Here is a 17,834-nt window from a genome sequence, read left to right on the forward strand (position 1 = left end):
GAGCTGTGCATGTGTGGCCTCTGGAGCCATAGCAGTGATTGCCTGATTGAAAAGCTTTGGTTATTTGAGCTTTTTTTCCTTAGTTTGTAAAATACTCATTTTCAGAAGGAAAAGGCCATATGTAGTGAATGACAGGGTGTCTGCAAAGTCAGCACAAGTCTGTTTCCCAACAAAGGTGGGGTGAAATTGCAATAATTTCACTGTTTTCCCCACTGTTTTCCTATTCTCTATCTTCAGTCTGATTCAAGTTTGATCAGCAGTAACAGGCCGTAGATGTAATTAGATAAGCTAATCTTCCCTATCAACATGGAAAGCAGAACTCAACTCTCACACGGTGCTTTCCTTGTCTCTTGTGGACAGCAGAGAGGGTAAGTGATATTTCACCTTGAGGAAGAGCAGCTCCAGCCCTCTGGGTAACACAGAGTGGGTAGGCGGAGTGCTGAGTATACTTAGGATGGCAGGATCATGTTGCACTTGGGGTGGCAGCTCTGAGTTTGTTTGCTTTCCTGCATGTTAATATCTAGTGCCGCTCTGTTTTTATAAGCAGAGAACTAAGAAAAGAGAAAATGAGCTTTCCTATAAGGGAAAATCTTTACTGAAGCGTGGCAAAAAGAAGAACTAAGACCTTACATAGCAATCCCGGTATTCTAACGTATAGCTATGAATGCAGTATGCAGGAAGATTGGCAGAGCAGCCACTTGTGATTCTCATTCACGTGTTTGGCTGGGGACTGCTTTTGTACAGAGCTGTTCAGATGTGCTCCAGGAGCACAGTGCTCAGGCAACTGGGCCCTGGGGGAATCTTAATGCACCCATAATGCCCAGCCTGCAGTCAGCAGGTTGCTTACTTGTCTTGAGTTACTGCAGAGAACAAAACGTGAATGCACACCATGTTTCACACCGCTAGATCTCTGATCTTCTGAATTCCTACTATAAAAAATGAATGATAATTATTATTCCTTATTGCTAAGTAGAAACGTGTGCTCATGGCTTGTTTCTCAGAGTTCTCCTAGTGATACTTTAATTCACTTTTAATGATTCACCTGCAGTGAAATTTATTTCCTGAGTCTCAGATAATTATTTGGTTTTGCTTGATGAGTTTTCAACAGGAATGTTTTACTTTAGATTTGAGATGTTGGACTACAAAAACTACAGGAACTGTGAAAATTGTAGCTCCTGTTTCTTATTTTGCTCTAGAAAGGAAGGAGATCTCTTAGGATAATTTAGCTCTAATTATTTAAGTATTTAACTGTAAGCCCACAAATCCAGTAACAGTAAAAGCGTTCATTACCAAAATAATCACACACGTGAAAGCTTATCTAGACTTTTCATACTAAAGTGAGTGTGTAATCAGAGCTTTTAGGTGTAGAGCTTCCTTCAGATGGCATCTACAAGAATGTACTTTGTTTTCTGACTGCTGCTCAGATTGCTTGTACTGTAGTCCATAATACGAACGAACCATACTTGCAGAAATAGTTTTACTGGCTGTTGCTATGACTGTGGTCGAAGCACTTTCACCATGCAAAATAAAGCTCCACATGAGGAGATGAGAAACACAGCAGGAGGCAAATTGTGACCGAGAATGATAAACCGCCAATCCTAATCCCACTTTTTGGATAGGGAAATAAATCTTTATCTGCCATAATTTATGCTCTTTGGTATGTTGTCTTCATTGATGCTGCTACTACCTCTTTCAATCTAAAAGATACAAGACTTTTCTCTAAAGAAATTATATTTATTTGCCTTTTTTTGTTTGTTTTAATGTGTGAAGGTTGCCCAAAGATACGGCACAATTTTATGTTTTTGAACCCGTTTAGGCTTGGGAGATAAATGAAGATTAACAAGACTCCACTCTTGAGAGCTGAGGCAGAACTGCTAAGTAAAAATGTGTGTGCAAGAAGTAATGTTAAATGAAAGCTCATTAAGCAATACATGTCACAGTGTTGACAGTTTGGGAGTATGTAGGAGATGATTGATATAGTTTTAAATTGTTAAAATATGACTGGCATTTGACTTGATTATTAAGTATCAGCCAGAATACCATGACTGACTCGTTATAACTGCCCTGCTGCATTTAGACAGACTGTCACCTACTTACTGAGCAGCCAAGTGACAAAATCAAATTAAAAGGTGGACTTACAGTCACTACTGTACCGAGCCCCAAGAGACGCTGCATAAACAGATGGATCTTGTATCTGAGTGCCAGATGTGAACTGGAAAGGAAACAGTTCCAGAGGCATAGTTCCCCTTCACTGCAAAGTCCCTCTATACAAGTTGGGATATTGGGGTAACTGAGGAGAAACAGGATGCCTGGAAATGAGCAGGGAGAAAGCTGACTTGTACAAATTCTAGTTCTCGGCTGACACAGAAAATAAAGGATTTGCCTTTTTTTGAAGAGACTGTGTGTAAGAGTAAATTGTCACATAATAGTTCTGCTAAGACACTGGATGAAAATGTTTAATGTTACAAAAACAGTTGAAAAGACGAGTGAACGACATTCTAGGAAGCATTCATATATTATGCTGCAGGGTAAGAGTCCGTGAGCCGCAACAATGAAGCTGTGCATTGATGCAGGTTTTGATTCCAGTTTTGGCAGATGCAAGCCAAATAAACACATCAGTTCTTTTAATTGCAATACTTGTGAAATCAATGGAGTTCAAAGTTTGTGATGGTCAATTTTTAGAGTGAATTCCATACTGTTTCATTAACGGATGTTGTTCAGGATGAACTGCTGACTCAACTGAAGTCAGTGAAAGTTTCCCAGTTACTTCCATGATGTCAGGACATCACTGACATTGTCTGAAAGTCATCTTCATGTAGCATTAATTACCTGTAAAATAATGAGTATCTGGTGACATCTTTGAACTGTAGTTGCTTTTGTACTCATTTAATGAAACAGCAGAAATGGGTGATATATCTACGCCAATTTATCATTCAAGTATCTGCCTACTACACATTAACAATCATGCACTTTAATATGGATAAGCTGTAAAGCACTCCTTCTATTGCTAATTCATAATGTGTCTATTTTTTGCAGACTGTGATCTATAACTTTAGGCTGTGACAGGCTGCCAGCACTTCTCTTGCAGCACCTACTGATGGGAGTTATTCTAAAGAAGCTTCACAAAAGCAGAAGCAGCAGAAGATGGAGTCACCCTACAGGTGCACGCTGCGGCAGTTCTCTCTGCAGTCTTCCCAACAGGATTTCTGAGACTCTGTACCTCAACATCTTTATTGGTAATGGATCCTTCCCTTAATTTGATGTGATGCATTTGGAATGTCAGCTTCTAAAACAAGGCACATGGGAGGCATCTAAAGTAGATTTTTTGAAAGGAAAATGAACAAAGAGCATGTCAGGTTCCATTTTGATTTGCATGACAAATCCAGCATGCAGCATTCAGGAGGGCTGGGCTGGCCTTGCCTGCCACTCACTGCGTTTGTCACTTTGGTTTGAACACTTTTGACAGTCTGTAATGTTAATTGTTCTAAGGATTGTTTTGCTGGAGGAAGAAAAGGAAAGGATTTGGGTTCTTGTTCTACTTTTTCCATGTACAGGAAAGGAGGGATATCTGAGGAAGCAGAAAATGTTTTCAATCTGGCTTTGATCTGCTTTGCTTATAAGTAATCCCATGAGTTCACCAATAAGTTCAGTATTTTAAATGTTATTGTGTGTGTGTGTTTTGAGAGAGAAATTCTAGGCCTCTAAACTAGTAACCTGGGGGAGTCTATTGTTTTGGTGCACACCATTCTTTCTCCCTTTAAGTCCCACAGAGATGGGTCCTGCAGAGCGGTTTGTACTATGCCTACATGCTTCTATCAGATGATATTGTGGTGCTTTGACAAGTGCTAAGAAGGAATTTAATGCCCTAACAAGCACTGGTGGACACACATTGTTATTGGTGTGTGGATGGCATGTGAATCGCTCCCACGTATGTCAAAGACCTGTTGGTAGATAAGTGCATGAACTGAATTTTCCAGGAGACAGACTTAGAGGTGGAGGCTGTTGTTACCCGTAGGGTACACACGCTTCTCTACCATCTGTGTTAAAGCAGTTGTGCACTGATCAATGATGTTTCTTGAATTTCAAAGTTCCTAACTGTGTTGGCAAAGCTCTGGATGTTGATCACAGCAATGGTTTCAAACTGATCAAACAATCAGCTGTGATGTTTCAGGAGATCTTGTCGTTTCTGCTTGTGTCTGTTTGCAGATAGTGCTGTCTTTCAGCCAAATAAGAGCCTTAAAAAACAGTGACAGGAAGAAAGCAATGGCCCACCAGTCTCCAGGTAATGACTGACATCTAATTCTAAGCTTTGAGTTGCTACATTGCACGTGGTGTTCTTATTTATGTGCTGTGAACTGAGTGCACCATCACATTTAAGTTTTAAACACAGAAGGCTTCATTAAAGTAAAATCATGCAACTACTTGCAGAAATAGCAAAACAAATGAAGGTATACAATCAAACACAATAATTCCAATCATATTCTGGCTTCGTCATTCAGCATGCTAACAGAGCTTCACTCTTCATGCCCGAACTTCCTTAAAGACGATTTTAGTGGCAGCTCAGGGTTAGACACAGGAATCCCCAGTGCTGACACCTTGCATCTGGAACTGCTGGTGTTGCTACAAGGAAAGTAATGCTGCGATTCAGAGCTGACCCAGCCACAAGGCCCTGCCCTCAGCAGCCTGTAGGTCTTGTGACTGGTTGCTGCCTCTGCATTTCCTGGTACCTTTCCTGTCTGATTGATTCGTGGAACACAGTGCCACTATTTCCTGTTAGTGTGGGAAGCTGCTCAGCTTCTCCCACTAAGAACTCCTGGTTTTCTTTCAAATTATCAGCCAATATTAAACAAACATGAAGCCATAACAGGTAAAACAATTACCAGTGAATCTGATAGCTCCTGGAGCATTTCATTTGCATTTGTAACGTAAATCAATTGCTCTGCAGTCAGTAACACTTTTTAAGACATTCTACTTTAATTAGATATAGCCTACACCTTTTGTTGGCTATAATAGGTGAAAACTGTTGTGGCAGGAACCCTCAGCCCATCATTTCTTCCTTCTTGCCTTTTCAGACACCTTCATTTTTCATCCATTTGAGGAACAATCGCTGCGACAGGGCAGGACACAGCTGTGAAGATGACAACTCATAGCAGAGGGGCAGTCCCTGCCCAATGCGCCTCTCCCCACCCTCGCCCCCCATTCGGAGCTGCCTTCTACCGGCCTCGTGCCCCATCGCAAGGCTCCATCCGGCCCCGCATCCTCCCAGCATCACATCCCGCCCCCTCTGCGGTCCGGCAGGCAGGGCAGGCGGAAGCGGCAGCAGCGTCAGGAGGAAATAGGAGGAGGGGAAGTGGTGGAGCGCTCGTGTGTGTTGTGCCGGTGCCGCAGCCATGGCGGAGCGCGTGGAGCAGCGGCTGGAGGACCGAGTGCCGGAGCTGGAGCAGCTGGAGCGGGTCGGACTCTTCACGCACGAGGAGATCAGGTGGGGCGGACCCCGGGCCGGTGCTGATGGCCCCGGTGCTGATGGCCCCGGTGCTGATGGCCCCGGTGCTGATGGTCCCGGTGCTGATGGTCCCGGTGCTGATGGCCCCGGTGCTGATGGTCCCGGTGCTGATGGCCCCGGTGCTGATGGTCCCGGTGCTGATGGCCCCGGTGCTGATGGTCCCGGTGCTGATGGCCCCGGTGCTGATGGCCCCGGTGCTGATGGTCCCGGTGCTGATGGCCCCGGTGCTGATGGTCCCGGTGCTGATGGTCCCGGTGCTGATGGCCCCGGTGCTGATGGTCCCGGTGCTGATGGCCCCGGTGCTGATGGTCCCGGTGCTGATGGCCCCGGTGCTGATGGTCCCGGTGCTGATGGCCCCGGTGCTGATGGCCCCGGTGCTGATGGTCCCGGTGCTGATGGCCCCGTATCTTCTTTCGTGCAGGGCTGTCCTGAAGAAGGCCACGGCTCTAGAGTACAAAATCCAGCGCAGAGCCCTTCGGAAGGAGGATTTTATCAATTATATTCAGGTAGGCTGTGCTGATGAGCGGTACGAACCGCATAGATACCTCTCCTTTAGGAGTTGTCTGTGTAAGAAACCTGCTGCTTCTGGAGGGTGACCTCGCTTTGCTGGTAGTGTTTACTTGTGGGTGCTCTGTTAGCACATGAGGCAGTGATTTTAAACTAGAAGAGGTTACATTTATGTCAGGTATTGGAAAGACATTGTTTACTCCGGTGCTGATGAGGCTCTGGCACTTTGATTATCTGTGTAACCAGTTGTAAAACACTTCATGTTTGTTGTTATTTTTTTTTCTTTACTATTACACATCTTTTCACTGTCTTTAAGTGTGTTTTTTTCTCCCCACTCTAGTATGAAATTAATCTGCTGGAATTGATCAAGAAAAGAAGAGCGGTAAGTTTGGCAGTTTCTGGAAGTGCAGTCACTGTGCACTACATTTTCTTGTGCAATGAAAGTAATAATTGTTTTTCCTCCCAGCGCACGGGGTACTCGTTTAAGAAGGATGAAATTGAGGGCTCTATGATACAGAGGGTCCACAGCCTCTTCAAACGAGCCACTGGAAAATGGAAAGTAAGTTTGTTTCTTTGTTTCTTTCATCTGTAGTGGCAGCTTGGAAAATGATCATTTGGTGTGTTGTGCTGTAAAAATGAACCTAGATATCTCTGCTGCAGGGTATTTTCACTTACACAGAGGCAAGTAACAGAAAATCTACGTTAATATCTGGTCTTGCAGTTAGCAGTGGCATAGAGTATGTCATTCATGTCAGATTTTATTATTCTGTTTAGAGAAACAATATTTTGTCTTTTCCGAATACTTGTTCTAAGTTTCATTCCCTCCCGCTTGCATCTCCACTAGGAAGATGTCCAGCTTTGGCTGTCACACGTTGCGTTTTGCAAGCAGTGGGTGAGTCTTCAAAATCCTCTTCTTACTGATTGCAGATACTGGGCTGCTGGTCAGTCAGGCATCTGGATCTTGTATTGTAAGGCAGGGGAACAGATTGCACTGCAACAACATACTGTACTACTGACTAACTTGCACAACATCTGTGTTAGCTGTCTAGGTGCAGAAGAGTTAACTGTGCTAATACAGTCTGGTAACAATTGAAAATTGGTTGATATTGAGTAAGTGCCAAAAACTTTGGTCTAAAATTAAAGTAGAAGAGAAATATTTTTTCCAGTATGATTGCAGTGCAACTTATAATTGATTTTAATGAAACTTTATTGCTGTTGGTTTAGTTTGGTGTTACAGATGGTAAAACAAAGCTGTTTCTTTTACAGAATACAAAACATCAGCTCAGTAAGGTGTTTTCTACCATGTTGGCCATTCATCCCAATAAACCAGGTAAACCAAACAAAGTTGAGCACTGTGTGTACAACTCAGTATAGGCTGAAGAGTGTTTCAGAATGGATTCACATGAGCAGACACTTGCTTAGCCTTAAAATGAATTCATATTTTCTGTTACAGCACTGTGGATTATGGCAGCAAAATGGGAAATGGAAACACGACTCTCCTCAGAAAGCGCTAGGCACTTGTTCCTGCGTGCTTTGCGCTTCCATCCGGAGTGTCCAAAACTTTATCAAGAGGTAACTTTGTGGTTTACTTATATGAGAAGTTATTTGAGCAGTCAGTTCAAGCTGGTCCAGCAGATTTCTCAGATCAGACTGACAAAAACTCAGATCGATCCGGTTTAAAGAATGACTAAAAGGTGGATGTTTCTGAATGTGTGATGTTTGTGCCTATAAGCACAGATCTTTAAAAGCCGAGGCTCACAGTTGTGTGTGATGTGTTGTCTCAGTCCTGTAGCTCCTCAGACAGAGCTTGCTTTTCGTCATGTTTGAAAACATAATTTAAGCTTTATCCACCCTCTCTTCCCATCACTGAATTGTATTTTCTTTCTTGCAGTATTTCAGAATGGAACTGATGAATGCGGAAAAACAGAGGAAGGAAAAGAAAGAATTTGAACGAGCAAAGATGAATTTGGTAGGTCAAATAGATTTACATTGAAATACTATCTGCTTGCGTCTCACACGTTTTAAAGTTGAGCTTCAAGGGGTTTCTGTTAATGATTCGCTTGAGGACAGCTTAGAGAGGTTTTGTTGATGCTCTGTAGCTATGCTAAACTTCCCAAGTGTTGGCTGATGCTGAGTTTAAATACTTTATACTTCAATTTTCCTTTACATTTCTAAAATCTTTTGTTAATATTTCTCAGTTTGAAAATTAATTGTCTTTTCTGGAAAGTAGTATTTAAATATTATTTCATTATAGTTATCTTGTGGAAGCTATGTTAAGATGAAGAATAACTATCATTTTTCTGTATTTGCAAAAATGATAACTTAAAAAAGAAAACTTTCAACATTGCTGTGTTGATATTACAGGATGAATTCAATTATTCTGAGAAGATTCTTAATGGAGAAATGGCTCGCATAATCTACAGGGATGCTGTTGAGAAAATTAAAGGTGATTTAACGTTTCTTTTACTTGGTGGGAAAGCTGTCATGTTTAGGTCACCTGGTGTTCTCAAAGATAAATTAGAATGATATAAGATAGATGGGTTAGAATTCATTGACACTGTGTGCTGTTTTCAATAGGCCTGACTTATGTAGAGCCATTCTGTGTTTTTGTGAAAGAACTGAATGAATGAGTCGTGGAGGTGGAGCCAAGCTTGAAGGATGTATAAGGATGTCAGTAGGCAGGACCAGTTTATCACTTCTGAGCCTGGAATGTTCCTGCCTTACTTATTTTTTTTGTCACCGTCTAGCATGAAATCTTGAAGCATGTAGCCAGGCAGTTCACATCCTAACATATGGCTTACCATATGGGTTGAATGCTGAGGCTTACAGACAAGAGTATCTGTCTGGGCATTTAAATGATATCTGTGTCTTCAAAAAGACTGTCAAGGATGCAGAAATGCGAAGTGTGTGATGAAGCGTGAGATGGGCTGTTTGATATTTGTGATGGGCTGTGATATTCTACTTGATAGATGTATTTATTTTTTCCCCTCTTCATCTCTAGGCGTTGAGTTCCGTCTGGCTCTACTTTCTATTGCGAAGCTCTTCGATTTTACGCACGATTTGCAAAAAGAAATTCTTGAAAAGTGAGACTTCTTTTCTATATGTGCTCTCTTAACTTTCCTAATTTGTAGTGAGTTTAGAGGTTAATGACTAAAGGCTGTTCCTGCATGGAAATAAAATGTTAAGATGTGTGGGAAATACTTCTAAGAAAATGTATTTGAAGCAAATATACTCTTAGGAAAAGGATGCATGAAAGAACTTCATTATAAGCTTTGAAAACCTGTTGAGAAACACTTAAATAGAACATAGTTGTTGCTGAATTATTCCAAGTTAGTTTTCTTTAGTGCAGGATCTATTTTACTTGGTGGTTTTTCTGTTTCTGTACTTTCTCCTATTTTTCATCTTTCAAAAGAAATATCGCTCAGAAAAGGTGCCCTTCTAGTTCATTCTGTTATTGGAGAATATCTATGCTAATAGCAAACAAAACCAGAAAACCCTGGTATTTTCTCTCATGGAAAAGTAAAGTGTCTCTTGTATCTGATTACTTAGAAATAACGTACATGTCTATACCTTTTACTGGTATGATAACCCTTCTAAACATATATGTCAAAAAGCAATGGCAGTAAACGGCTGTTACAGATATAGTATGTTAGCTTGCAGGCTGAATATGCTGATAATCCTCTGACATGGGACTACATGGCCCGTCGAGAGCTGGAGCTGGGTTCCCTGAAGGCCACAGAACCCACCACAAAGCAGGCGAAGGTGTCTGAAATGACCCAGAGAGAGGAACGTTGCTGTGCAGTCTTTGAAGAGGCTGTGACAGCAGTCCCCACAGGTGAAATGTTTTTCCTGCTATTTTAGCATATTGTGTGCTGTGAGAGTTTTGAAGAAGGATGCCAGTAGCTTTGGGTTTTAGATCCATTTTGGGGATCTCTTTTGTGTGTTAATTTGATTATTTTCAAAGGTACCTTTGGTCTTGAAAGAGCTGCTTAACTCAAAGTGTTTTTTGTTGCTTACTTTTATTAATGTGATTTAACAATAGAAGTTTTAAAGTTGGCATTAACACTTGGTACTTGGATTCTCTTTATCCCTTACCTTAAAGACAAATATTTGTACCTACTGTTGTGATTCTATGAAGCATGACATAATGTCTTCAATTCTGCAGAGGACATGTGGAAATGCTACATCACTTTCTGCTTAGAGAGATGTAACAGGAAAACCAACAGTGAAGAATTAAAGCAAAAGGTAAAAAGTTATTAGGAAATCATAGTACCAAAACAACCCTATTTTTACCGGCCTTGTCAGTAAAGTGCTACAAGCTCCTTGTATGGAAGTTGAGTGCAAACTTGTATTTGTTCTGTGTGACTTGGTTCCCTTTTAATACACTGCTATGTTGTTTGTTTGCTCCTCAAACAAGAGGTGTAATTCAAGTGCTCAAATTCTACCTTTATCTTGTAAATAATAGTGTGTGAAACATCAGATTTATAAATTGTATTGGATTTCAGTAATATTTCAATATACAAATCCACCAGGGTTCTGGTAATGCTAGGATCTTGTTTTTGAAGGAATAAAGCCTATTTTCCTCATATCTTATTCTAGAGGCTGGAGAGGACACTGAGTGCGTTCAGCAAAGCCCACGAGTCCAGTTTGTTGCCAGAAGCTCTCTATAAGCAATGGGTAAGAGTTGGTACAGAAAAATTGGCAGACTGTCCTGCATTGATGATGCATGTCTAGCTTTACCATTTTGTGTAGTTAACAAAGTGGGCAATATTGTATTCAGGGTGTTGCTTTTGACAAAATACTACATGTTTCTTGTGGTACCTGCTGTTTCTTAGCTTCAGCTGTTACTGGAGTCCAGCCTTTCTCAGAAGGCTGCAGAGGTGGCAGAAGCTGCAGCAAAGCGTTTCAGCCTGTCAGTGGAGATGTGGCAGATGAGGCTGCAGGTGTTGATCCAGTTGAAGAGTGACAATGTGACCCAGTGTTTCGAAGAAGCCTTTAAGCATGTGAAATCTAAGGTTTGTGCTGGTTTTATGGACTTGCATGCATGTATTGGGTGGAAAACCTCTGATATTTATTTAAAGGATTTTTTCCTCCGTAGTGCACTTACATTCCCTGCCTGATTTTTAAGTCTATTTCACTTGCACATTGCATTTAGGAGCACTAAGAAATTACAACTTGTTTGTGCATGGGGTATTTTATTTCAAGCTTTAAATGATTTACCTGCTTTTTTGCTGTTCCATTTCAAACTGGCTACAAAGGGTGATGAGAGGAAGCAAGAAGATTTGTTCCTTTTCCTCCCTATACTCTGAAGTTATCTCTGTATTTCAGTGCTCTGATGCACAAGAATTTTTCTCATTCCTGGCAACATATCTAACAGCAGTCTATCTAAGCAGCATTTGTTGTATGAGTTGGAAAGGAGACGGGAAGACATTTCAGTTTGCAGTCTAAAGTTCTTTCTAAGAGCTCTGTCTTAAGGATGGTTTTCACAGAAGCTGCAATGTAGAACCTGGTAGTTACGTTGCTGTCTCTGAAAATCACTCTGAGTTGCTGTATTTCAATCATTTGACTTCTGTGTTTATCTTGTAGGGCACTTTACCATTATGGACCCTCTGGGTGGAATGGAGTGAAGCTGTAAATAGCAAGGATGACACAGAAGCTCTCTACCAGGTACTTAGCTAATAAAAATCTTCACATGGTGATGTTTAAGTAAAAAGGAGCTGTGTGTGTGGATGGAGTATGCAGCAAATGCTTTATTCATGGATGTGTTGATACCGTAGCATTCCAAGTAAAATTGTGTTCTCAAAATTCAGCTGTACAGAAATGCCATGAAATATTGAAGGAGATGTGTTTTAGATTACAACTAACATTGATTTTATTACATCATGCTGTTTTTCAGACATTATTTAGAATACTTTTGTTATTACTTTCTCTCACAAGACCCCCTGTGTGTCAGGTGTCTAGCGAAAGAGAAGATGCTGCTTCATCCTTCCTGTAATCTTTTAATTGGAGCTTATGTAGTTGGTTTTGTTTTGTTTTGAATTTGCAGAGGTCCTTACATGCTGTAGCTCCTGCTGAATCTGTGACTATGAAAGAGAAGTACCTCGACTGGGCTTATAGGAATGGTGGTTATAAGAAAGCAAGAAGAGTCTTTACCAGGTAATGAGAAAACAACTTCAAACCTGATTATTGTAGGGCAAATAGTAAAAGAAAAATGGCGTAGTGTCTGAAGTTATTTCTGTTTTTACTTTAGCCTACATGAAAGTCATCCACTTTCGCTTGACTTCTTTAAGAAGATGATTGAAATAGAAAAGGAGCAAGTAAGTTGCTGAATATCCACTTACTGCCTTGTATCTGTAACATGCACTTCTAACTTTGATGTGAAATTAAAGGCTTGTGAGCAGTGTCTTTTGTAATCAATATTCACCTTCTGACATAGATTCATAGTATGTAATACAAAAGCAAGTTTCACGTTAACTAACCTTTGGCATGTGTTACCATGACTTTGGCTCTGTAAGAACATAATCAAGCTGCAGATTCACTTCTGTACAAAATGAATGGCCTTTTAATACCTTCTTGTGTTAGGAAATGTGCAGAATGCTTCGTCTGAGAGAATACTATGAACGTGCTTTGAGAGAATTTGGTTCGGTGAATTCTGGTAAGGAGATTTTCTTCTCCCCCCAATTCAGCTCTATCTCTTTTATTTCCATCTGGGGGGCAAGTAGCTGTTTGTTCTGCTGTTGATTGCTGTCACGCAGAGTGGAGCTAATATCTTTGGTGCATGACACTCTGCAGTGACCCTACTCAATCTGGGACCTTTGTTCACAGTAGGGGTTGCTTCAGCAGAACTACTAGCAAGTAGTAATTTTGACACTGGCATAAGAGATACCCATCACCTTTAATTTACGCTTGTGAGCAGTGTGGAGCCGTGGTTCTGTAACAGAAAATAAATAGCTCAGTTTCTCTGATGGTATGGGAAGCTGCTGCTGAAGAGTTGCATTCTTTCTTAAGATATCAGTATCCCAGCTGGGAGCAGAACCCAGGCTTTTGGACCTCAAGGGAGCATGAGGAAGAGGCTTGACCAACTAAACCTCACTGCATTAAGATCAAGAACACTTAAAAAGAGGGTTTTTAGGTTAAGTTTAGTACGTTTATTAAATGTCCAATCAAAATCTAACTAGAGTGTTTTTCCTTTAAAGATCTGTGGCTGGAGTACATCAAAGAGGAGCTAAGTCATCCCCAGGGCAAACCAGAACATGCTGGGAGCATTCACTGGCGAGCTGTGAAGATGTTAGAGGGAGATCAGGTGGAAGACTTCATTTCCAAGTACACTTTATTGCAAACTGGACACTTATGAAAAACTAAAAGTAATCACAGCACAACATTGTGGATTTTAAAACAAAACTTGTGTAGAAAGAGAAACATGTTCCGGAGTTGTATTAAAGTGCACTTTCTTTACTACGTGTGTGAAAAGAATTCTGTCCCTGTGCAGCTGTTGCTGGGGTTTCTCTGTCGGTGCCAGGTTTGTGTGCATGGCTGGGGATGGCAGAAGCATCTCTTGAGATTTTCTGCAGCCTATATTGAGATGGAAGTTGCATTGCATCAGCTTTTACACTGGCAAGCTCATATTGCAGCACATAAATACAGAAAAACAACAGAAAAATAAACCACCGTACACCTGGGGGGAGGCCTTAATGTGAAGTTCAGTTAGGAACAAAGGGAACACTGGGTGAAGTCTGTAAAATGATGGTGTTTATTTGTTTCTTAACCTTGGAGTCAGCCAGAATCCTGTTCAAAAGCCAATTTCAGCACCCACTTTGTTTCCTCCTGTCACTCTGGGTGGCTGTGCAGGTGAGCAGAGCTCTGTCACAGATGTTCCTGTGTGATGGGGAACTTCTGCTCTGTGCTTCAACCTTTCATGGCTCCCTGCTCACAGCACCATCCGTGTGCCTGCAGGGGCTGTGCTTTGCGTTGCTGCTTTGTCCCACCGCGCATCCTGAGGCTGCAGGGTTAGATTGGTCAGAACCCCACGGAGCAGGGGCAGGTGTTGATACTCGGTTTAAGGGCTGTGAAGAGCATCGAGGTGTTTCCCTGCACCGCTTTACGCTCAGATCTGACCGCTTTGACGGCACGAGGCTCCGGGCCGGGCGGGCACGCGCCTGATGCGCGTGGACAGAACTGCGGTGCGAGCCTGCGGGATGGGAGCGGGGCCGGCTCAGTCTGACTGCGGGGAGAGGAGGAGGAGGAGGAAGAGGAGGGGGGGCTGGCGGTCGGGGCTGCCCGGTGTACGCCGCGTTGTGCCGGCGTGTGCTGGGGGCTGTGCGGGCAGCCCGTCCTGCAGGGCAATGCTGTGTGTCGTAGTGTAACTACTCAGGATCACTAATGTTCTCTTCGCTCTCCCTCTAGGGGCCATCAGACCCGTTGAGGTGTTGTTCCCTCCTGCCGAGTGTCCTCCATCTTTGTCCGGTTCCTTAGGGCTGCTGGGAGCTCTGGTCCATCACATTCGCACACCTCACTCGAGGTGGATGGCTCATTATCGTTGTTGTTTATATGCATAGAGCTGCCACTTTTTGCCTTCGTTATCTTTACTGCCTTTTCTGGCACCGTATGGGTGCGTTCTGGGAGCTGTTCCCCAAATCTGGCCTGCCTGGGCTGTCCTGTGCTGCCATCTGCACAAAGAGCCACCCTGGGCAGGTTTGCTTTCTGAAATTAAAGGCCACCTGATTGATTAAGAGAGCAAACAAACGGGTCAGACCCACAGGCTCCACAATGCCCAAGTAGAGCAATCTGTGAAAGAAATAACTGAGTTCTTTTAAACTGCTTTGTAGGTGATGGCGGCCACTGTTGAGCACACCAGCTTTGAGGAGGAGCAGCCTCCGAACAAGAAGGAAACCGTGACCTGGAAACACGGAGATGTAAAGCCCAAAATACTGGGGCAAACTAAAGCAGATGGTAAGTAACAGAACTGCTCCGGGAAATGTTCTTAAAAGCCGCAAGGGAAATCCTTGTTACCGAGCTAGATTATTTCTACATAGATATTGTGTATTCCTGTATATCAGAGTGTAGGGCAGCGGTTGGATCCTGGCTTCAACTGGTGATTAAGCACCTGGTGAAGTCTGGTGCTTAATCAACTGGTGATTAAGCACCTGGGTGGTCTGGCCCATGGAGCACAGGCACATTGATTGCACATTGATTGCACATTGATTGCACCTGTGCTCCCCTTGTGACCAGAGAGAGGGCAGACCCAGGTGCAGCCCCCCCTGGACTCATATGAGGGCCAGCCTCGATCAGGAGAGCTGCTGTTGGGATGAGCTGTGCTGTATGGCCAGGGGGCCCCTTCACTGCTTGGGTGAGTTCTGTTCTTTCTGTAAATGGCTGTGAGTGCTTTGCCTGAGATCACCAAGAACCTGGTGGAAGAAGTTTTGCTTCTTCATGAGCAGAATGGAGAGTATTTAATCAGTGCTACAAAAAGGAGGTCAGAGCTGTAGTTTTTCAGCATATTTAAAAACAAACAAACATTAAAAAAAAAAAAAACACAGGAAAAACCCTCAGATAAACCAGATATGAATGCAGAGCAGGTCTGCTGACTCCTCTGCTCTGGTTTAAAGAGCAACATTCCAACAAGAGTCTACAACAAATCCTCACCTTGGGCTAACGTTGCGATGTGGGGCTGCATCTGGCCTCCCCGAGCACCTGAAACAGCATGTGTTAGTTTCTAATTACATTTGTAGCTACAAAGCATGTTAACATATTTGCCTGCATTATTCAGTTGTAAGCATTTAGTTGTTACTGTTTAATTTCTAATGATCTTTTGTCTCTTTCTGTTTTCAGAATGTTTGCTGAAGAACATCCCGCATATTCTGGATAGTGACTCTGAAGGAAGTGAATTCTCCGATATCTCTGTGTACAGAGATGATGTCAGTGTGCATACAGACACCGACCTAGAAGACTTGTGTGATGAACTCTCTCGTATGCCTGAGGATGCAACTTTCCCTCAGCAGCAAACGGCTTCGACATACGAGGTGGAGGACTGGGATAAAGAGCTGGAGGAGTCTGAATGTAGCCCTTATGGTAAGCACAGATTCACTTGTGATTCATTTGAGTTTTGGTTATCATGTGGAGGCAGGTGCTCTATAGAATGCATCTAAACATTGCCACGTTCTGCTTTGGGGATTTTTTTGTTTGTATTTTTTTTTGTATTGAGCTTCACCACTCATGTTAATGCTGTGCTATAATGCGTCTGCTGAAAGTGCATATGTTGTCCTTGCAGTGTCTGCTGACTAGAAATCTTTATGTCAAGTTTGTTAATTAACTGGTTTATTAGACTTAATTCTAGTCAATTGGAGATGCCTTTCTGAGCTAGTTACAGGACTTCACCCTTCTGTTCTTGTCTGGTGACCCAGCCTTTGGGGGACATCCAGGCCCCTTAATTTGGAATGTGGTTATGGAGAGAGCAGCAGAAAGTAAGGGAAATGAGCATAATGGCTTTGAGCTTTTTATGCCCGAGGAGAACTGTGTACATGTATATGCTGCTGTCAGGTGTACTGGATTCAAGTACATCACTGAGCTCTTCAGAGAACTGCTTTGTCTCCGTCACAGGAACTTTACTTAAAATGATGATTTTGCCAAACTTCTTTGCTTTGTTGGTAGATCAGGCTGAAAATCTTGACTGGAAGATGCTGTAGAACTGCAAAACGATCTGCCACGTTATGCCACTGGCTTTCTGAGTATCTTTTGTGGTTTAAATCTTCTCTTTGATCTTCTTTAGATGCTGGTGATCTCTACTGCGGAAGCTTTCAGGAGAATAATCTTTGGGCCTCGTACTCATTTCGAGAGGATTCATTGTACAACCCGTGCTGTCACCATGCAGCTTGCCTTGCTTTTACACTGCCAGTTAGAATGACTGAGGTTGGCCAGTTTGATGATGCTGATGAATGAGGTCAGAACTAAGTTTGGTTTCTGAGTTGGATTGTTCTTCCCTGCCTGAGTTGCTGCTAGTGCACTTCTGGACTGTTTTCTGTTTGTGTTACATAGATCTGCGTTGCTAATTCCTTGTTTGGGAGGAAGTATGTAATTTCAAATCTTAGCTTGATTGCACAGTGCTGCCAATTTTGGCATGTCTGGCACTTGCTTGTCTGGACATTTATCCTGTAATTTTCGTTCATTTGTTATGGAAGTGGTCTTAAAAACTCCTTCCTTCCAACTTCTCTGTTGTACTTCCGTGTTGCAGTTTGTCATGACAAAATGAGATGTGACAGTACAAAATGAGTTCTTTTGGTTTGATGTGTTTCAATATGAAGGAGTTTGCAAAATGTCTGTCTCGTATGTAACTCACACGTGGGCATATATTTGGGGTTCTGTTTCCTATAGAGGTGCTGGGTGTTTGACAGCCTCCCAGGAAAGGTTTCTGCACATCAGACCTTGTACTCAGGTGTTTTGTCTTCCAGTCTGTCAGTTGTCTGACACTGTGTGAGGATGTTTTAAAGCCATGTAATGACAAAGAAAATATGCTTATGTGATCTCAGTGTGTCCTGCGAACAGCAGTGAATTGAGATTCACAATATTACTGTTACTTTGTTCTTTCTGTGTTGACAAATGAGGAAATGGGAATACAAAATACTTCCATAAAGTTTCCAACTGAATAGCTGGAACTGGTGCTATATCCTTTTTGCCTCTGCTGTGGAATTAAAGGAAATGTTCACAAATGAAGTGAAAAAGTGGATTGAATGACTGACTACTTACATAACAATCTCCTATTGCTCGTGTTTTGTTAGTTAGTTCTTGAGAACGTTTAATGCCTGTTGTGACACTTCCTGATACTGAAGCA

General features: G+C 42.4%; 2 protein-coding genes across 3 annotated transcripts; both read left to right on the forward strand.

Annotated features, from left to right (window-relative positions):
* Nucleotides 1–5,344: 5,344 nt before the first annotated feature.
* On the forward strand, nt 5,345–13,465 carry UTP6 (UTP6 small subunit processome component). The gene is made up of 19 exons (XM_015879620.3): nt 5,345–5,482; nt 5,925–6,009; nt 6,351–6,392; nt 6,477–6,569; nt 6,855–6,902; nt 7,277–7,340; nt 7,464–7,582; nt 7,902–7,979; nt 8,375–8,456; nt 9,012–9,093; nt 9,664–9,845; nt 10,176–10,255; nt 10,610–10,687; nt 10,846–11,025; nt 11,597–11,677; nt 12,057–12,166; nt 12,261–12,327; nt 12,593–12,665; nt 13,207–13,465. Exons 1-19 carry the CDS (start codon nt 5,391–5,393, stop codon nt 13,362–13,364), a joined length of 1,794 nt encoding a protein of 597 aa, XP_015735106.1. The 5' UTR covers nt 5,345–5,390; the 3' UTR covers nt 13,365–13,465.
* A 773-nt stretch (nt 13,466–14,238) lies between these two features.
* COPRS (coordinator of PRMT5 and differentiation stimulator) lies at nt 14,239–17,724 on the forward strand. 2 transcript variants are annotated; one of them, XM_015879633.3, is made up of 4 exons: nt 14,239–14,528; nt 14,836–14,959; nt 15,839–16,078; nt 16,776–17,724. In XM_015879633.3, exons 2-4 carry the CDS (start codon nt 14,839–14,841, stop codon nt 16,943–16,945), a joined length of 531 nt encoding a protein of 176 aa, XP_015735119.1. In that variant the 5' UTR covers nt 14,239–14,528; nt 14,836–14,838; the 3' UTR covers nt 16,946–17,724. The 2 variants fall into 2 exon arrangements, with proteins under 2 accessions (XP_015735119.1, XP_032304212.1); XM_032448321.2 differs by having other exon boundaries at nt 14,256–14,433.
* Nucleotides 17,725–17,834: the final 110 nt, after the last annotated feature.

The sequence above is a fragment of the Coturnix japonica genome, chromosome 23, assembly GCF_054131305.1.
Source record: "Coturnix japonica strain WE chromosome 23, WE-NBRP24, whole genome shotgun sequence".
Lineage (NCBI taxonomy): Eukaryota > Metazoa > Chordata > Aves > Galliformes > Phasianidae > Coturnix > Coturnix japonica.

Coding starts and splice junctions, on each gene's coding strand:
- UTP6 (XM_015879620.3), top strand. CDS start 5,391: ATGGCGGAGCGCGTGGAGCAGCGGCTGGAGGACCGAGTGCCGGAGCTG. Junction 5,483..5,924: donor TTCACGCACGAGGAGATCAG/GTGGGGCGGACC, acceptor TCTTTCGTGCAG/GGCTGTCCTGAAGAAGGCCA. Junction 6,570..6,854: donor GAGCCACTGGAAAATGGAAA/GTAAGTTTGTTT, acceptor CATCTCCACTAG/GAAGATGTCCAGCTTTGGCT.
- COPRS (XM_015879633.3), top strand. CDS start 14,839: ATGGCGGCCACTGTTGAGCACACCAGCTTTGAGGAGGAGCAGCCTCCG. Junction 14,960..15,838: donor GGGGCAAACTAAAGCAGATG/GTAAGTAACAGA, acceptor TTCTGTTTTCAG/AATGTTTGCTGAAGAACATC. Junction 16,079..16,775: donor GTCTGAATGTAGCCCTTATG/GTAAGCACAGAT, acceptor GATCTTCTTTAG/ATGCTGGTGATCTCTACTGC.